Raw genomic sequence first — 4645 nt, 5'->3', positions numbered from 1 at the left:
TTTTGACTGGGTTAATTTTGTCACTGGAAAACTTTGTCACTCCATCCCACAAATGATGCTGCTGGCCCAAATGAATGGGTGGCCCAGAAGCGGGAGTGAGGAAGAGATCTGCTTCCTTTTGTGGAGACATCAGTCTCTGCCAGTGCAAGTGCTTGCCGAGTTCCTTTCCCTGTTGACCAACAGAAGAAATGCTACATTTATGTATTCTATGCTCTCTTCCTATGTTAAAACAAATATTTCTATTTCAGTGCTTTCAGTAGCTATTGAGAACCATGTCTGACAACGGAGAACTGGAAGACAAGCCACCAGCTCCTCCTGTCCGGATGAGCAGTACAGGGGGCAAAGACCAGTTGTCTGCCAACCACAGCTTGAAACCCCTGCCCTCTGTACCAGAAGAGAGGAAACCTAGGAATAAAATCATCTCCATATTCTCTAGCACTGAAAAAGGTAAGATGCCTGTATTTTCCAAGGTTACTACTTTTATTCCTTTACTCTTCTTGTAAGTTTTTCTAGCGCTTTAGACATTTGAGTCCAGCCTGTCCAAGTGTAGGGGATTGGAGGAAGTGTTGAAAGTTGGATGTGTGTTCAGTGAGCTGAGATGTTCTTTCTGTTTGCACTGGGATGTTTGAAGATGAAATGCTAAGTAAGAAAAATTAAATAGCTCACTGAGGAAAACCACCACCTATTGCTTCTCATGTTTGCTGCCCAGTTTAAAGTAATGCATTTCCAAACAACCCTAAAAAATGTTTGTGATTCCTGGGTATCATATTACTTACCATTTTGCTACGCTAAATGCAGATTTGTAGTTTAAACTGAGCATCCAGCTGTTTTGGAAGGTACTTCATGTTGATGACCATTTATGTGGTACCTTGAGGAGAAAAAAAGGTAGTAAAGAAATAGTGGGAAGGGTGCAGTGTGCATGAAGGGGAATTGAGAAAAATTAAGTCCCTCTGTCTGTGTAACTGCACTGTTAGGTTTAATTACTAGTGGGGGAAAAATCTGGATTGCTGTAAACAAGGATTATTTCTGAGAAAAAATTGCTGTAATGAAACTAGACTGTGTTTGTGCTTTGTTTCTGTCCTCTTTTCTTCATGATGAATGTATGTATGTACAGCACTGGAGCCCTGATCCTGGTTCTCCAGGATGTCTGTATCCATGTACAACGAAAAAGTGCATAGGTAGAAACATCTTCTAACATCTGGTACGGTAAAACTGTGCAGGGACTTATAAGCCTGACCTGACACTGCTATGCATTTTATTAATCTCTACCAGTTAGCAGTTTTGTCATTAATATTAAGATGTACAAGGGGAAGACCCTGCTGCTCTTAATGTCTTCTAGTTCTGCTCTTGGCTTCCTGTGCCTCATTGCTGATGTGCTGGGCAGGACTGGTTCAGTCATGCCGACACAGGTTTGACTGTTTCAAGAGACTTTGCTCCTCTGGTTATTTATTCGTTTGGCTAAGTATTTTCCCCAGGGCTGTGTTTTATTCTTGCTTAGCTGTGTGAGCAGTCCCTCTGCAGCCGTGCCTAACCCTGGGGACAAACGCTAGAGGCAGGCTTCCCTGTATTCTGAAGATCGGGCTTTCCACGATCTGGCAGAGTTTCTGCTCTGAACGGTGGGTGTGTTTTCCTTTTTGGAGGATGGAAAGATTTGGCCAGTGTAGCTTTTGGAAGCAGAGTAGTTATTTCACAAGGTCATTTATTGTGAAATAACTGTCCATGGCTGGATTACAGCAATAGCAGTGGTGGTCTTTTTTCTGGCAAGGATAAGAACCTTAAAGAGGTAAGGAGAATGTGAGAAGCTACTACAGGTTGGTGGCAGCTCCCCAAGAGAGACTCCAGGCCTCTGAGGTTGGTGAAGGTGGTAAATCTGGGTGCTGTCAGCTAGGTGTAGGGCCGTGTGTCTGGAGCAGGTTCTAGCTTAGCCCTTCAATACTGTAGAAACTGGTGTTTTACCATTATATCGTTGGTCATGGGAGGAACTGCCTAGAAATTGTTGTGGTGAGTGCTGCAAGAAAATCTAGTGGAAGGATCAAATCTGTCCATCTTCAGACTAGGAGAATGGTTTAGGAGCTGGGATGGCACTTGTCATGCTGTTGCATTGATCGTTCATCAGAGCGTTTGTGGCCCTTCTTTACAGACAGGGATATAATGAAGTAGAATGTAAACCCCACATGAAGGAAGATTTTTTTCCTTGCTCTGAATTAGTAATATTGTGTAAGACTTGCTTGTGTTCTGAAACAAATTATGAATGCAAGTGGGTGCAGCACAGCTGGAGAGCTTTGTGACATTTTATAGCGCCTTTACTTCTCCTTGGATGTTTCCTCTTTCCATCTTGACGGCGGGTTCGTTCGTTGCTGAAATGGCTGGGGAGGTGGTTGAAGACTTGTCTAAAGCTGTATTGGCTCATCTGAAATTGCTTTGGAGTCCCATTACTTAAGCTTATTCAGACCATTCTGTAAATACTGATGTGTACCAAATTTATGGAAATTAATCTGCATATTTGTTTAGCATGTGTCTGTATACCTACTGATATTTAGTGATGCAAACTAAAAATGGAGGAAATAATTTCTGCTGAGAAAAGTACATTTTAGAGAAAATGGTGTCAGTTTATCTTTTCTAGATGTTAAAAAGTATTTGAAGTAATGTCCTTCTGAAAAAAAGCAGAAGGTTTTACTGCATGGCAAGATAATGTAGTTAGGAAAAATGGTAATTGAATTATCTAGTGCAAAGAAACTCCTTGAAAATTTGCCCTTTTTTTTTTTTTTTAAATTTGGAAAAAAACTTGTCAATTGGTTGACCTGCAGCAAGGATAATGTAAACATCCAAAGAAATGTTTTCGGACCTCAAGACTGCAAAACTGGCTGTCAAATGTAAGCAGAATATAAATGGACACCATGACTTTCTGGCACTAAAACAATAGTCAGATGTTAGTTGTTTTGCTCATTAGCATGGCTGAGGCGCACCCTCACCAGAAATGCCCATTTAATTTTTTTTTTTTTTTTTTTTTTTAATTCTGCTGCTGGGAAGCTTTAAAGAAATATTAACTTCCTGCTTGGATTTTAAAAATATATTGGGACTACATGCAAAATAATCTGTCAACCTGGGGTAGAAGTTTTTTCATGGGAAAAATTTCTCCAGCCAGTGCCAAAGTTAACAAATTACTACAAAAATGGTAAAGTCTCCTTTTCAGAAAATGAAGGGATGCCTTACCAGGAGATGTACAAGACTACTGTGAATAGACTTGTTACTGGATAATGTTGTTTGGCTTTGTTCTGCAGATCTCTCTCTGTATGATTTTGCAAGGTCCCTCCTGGCCAGCTTCATCGTATCTGTTGCCACAGCTCTGCCCCCCCCCTCCCTGGCTCCTCTCTTGGGAGGTTTCTCTAGCTTAGGAGATGGCGTTGGGGAGGTGGTATGCTTTGGAGGACTCGCTGCAGACGGTGAGGTTTAGCAAATGCAGAGTTTCTGCCCCAAGTCTGAGCTAGTTCTGTGCTGAAATAATCCTAAGAGTTTGAAGGGATTATTTAATGACCTAGTCATGGAGGTTTTTTCCCCCTAGTTCCATTGTTTAGGATAAATGAAGTGATAGTCATCTTTTTACTAGAGTACTTAATTGCCATGAATTTCCTTGGCTAGACTTCTGAAGTCAAATGAAACCTGCGTGTGCTTTTTGGAAAGCTTTAAAATAGTCCCCTAAACCAAGAAATGTTTGTCTTTGAGCAGAACTTACAAAAGGAGGTGCTGTGGGGCATCACGCAGGACCCGGGATAATGCATGTGACATGCTCAAGAACGCCGGCTCAGGGCAGATTTCTGCATGGTTTCAGCTGCGGTTCAGTGACTCAAAGCATACCATCTGGAGTCATCTAGCTACTATGACCAGGCTGTTGAGAAACATCTGTGTTTCTTGCTTTGTGTATGGAGGTTGGCCAGAGCACACCGTAGGCTCGCACACTGGTGGGGAGCGAGGGATGCTCGAGGCTGGGTTGCTATGCAGGAGGGTGTGTGAAGTACCTTGGGTGATGCCTTGCTGAGTGCCTGTGGCTTCATTTGGGGAAGAGAAGAGCCCAGCTATTTGAGGCACTTTCTTAATCAGACAGAGCAGTTCTCCAATTCTCTGAATCCTTCTGAAGGACCTGTGTCTTCCCCCTCCCGGGAACAGGGGGGCTGTGTGCTGCTGTCTTTGCAGGGCCAAGGAACCACATCTTAGATTCACTCATGGTTTGAAACAAGCATCGCCGTTTATTAAAGGGATTCCCATTTAAATACAGAACTGTGTTGCAAACATAATCAGAGGTTGAAAAGCAGCATGGCCTCACAGTGGCCTTGTTCGCAGAGCCTCGAATACATCCTGCCAACACATGACTCACGGGACTTGCCTCTTGACTGAAGCTTGCTGCTTGCGTCTGTTTGAAGTGCTGCTCTGATCTGCTGTTCCTGTGGGCAGAGGAGTGATTTGTAGTCTCCTTGCCTAGCCTACTAATAAGATGTGTGTATTTTTGGAAGGAGCGGGTTTGTTTGCGCAGCACATGCTGGAGGGTTTGAGCACCAGCTCCTGTTCCCTAGATGTCAAGTGCTCCTGAGCAGGAACCTTCCTGAGGAATAAAACTTACACCCCCCCCCCCCCCCCCTGTACCACTCAA

General features: G+C 43.2%; 1 protein-coding gene across 1 annotated transcript in view; it reads left to right on the top strand.

Annotated features, from left to right (window-relative positions):
* The first annotated feature begins 262 nt into the window (after positions 1 to 262).
* The window catches only part of PAK2 (p21 (RAC1) activated kinase 2), a 20982-nt gene continuing 16599 nt past the window's right edge, over positions 263 to 4645 (top strand). The window contains exon 1 of the mRNA XM_009284981.2: positions 263 to 447. Within this exon, the coding sequence (XP_009283256.1) occupies positions 273 to 447 (175 nt within the window). The 5' untranslated portion in view covers positions 263 to 272. The remainder of the gene's footprint in view (positions 448 to 4645) is intronic.

The sequence above is a fragment of the Aptenodytes forsteri genome, unplaced genomic scaffold (assembly GCF_000699145.1).
Source record: "Aptenodytes forsteri isolate BGI_AS27 unplaced genomic scaffold, ASM69914v1 Scaffold679, whole genome shotgun sequence".
Lineage (NCBI taxonomy): Eukaryota > Metazoa > Chordata > Aves > Sphenisciformes > Spheniscidae > Aptenodytes > Aptenodytes forsteri.
This window is presented reverse-complemented; position numbering and strand designations above follow the sequence as displayed.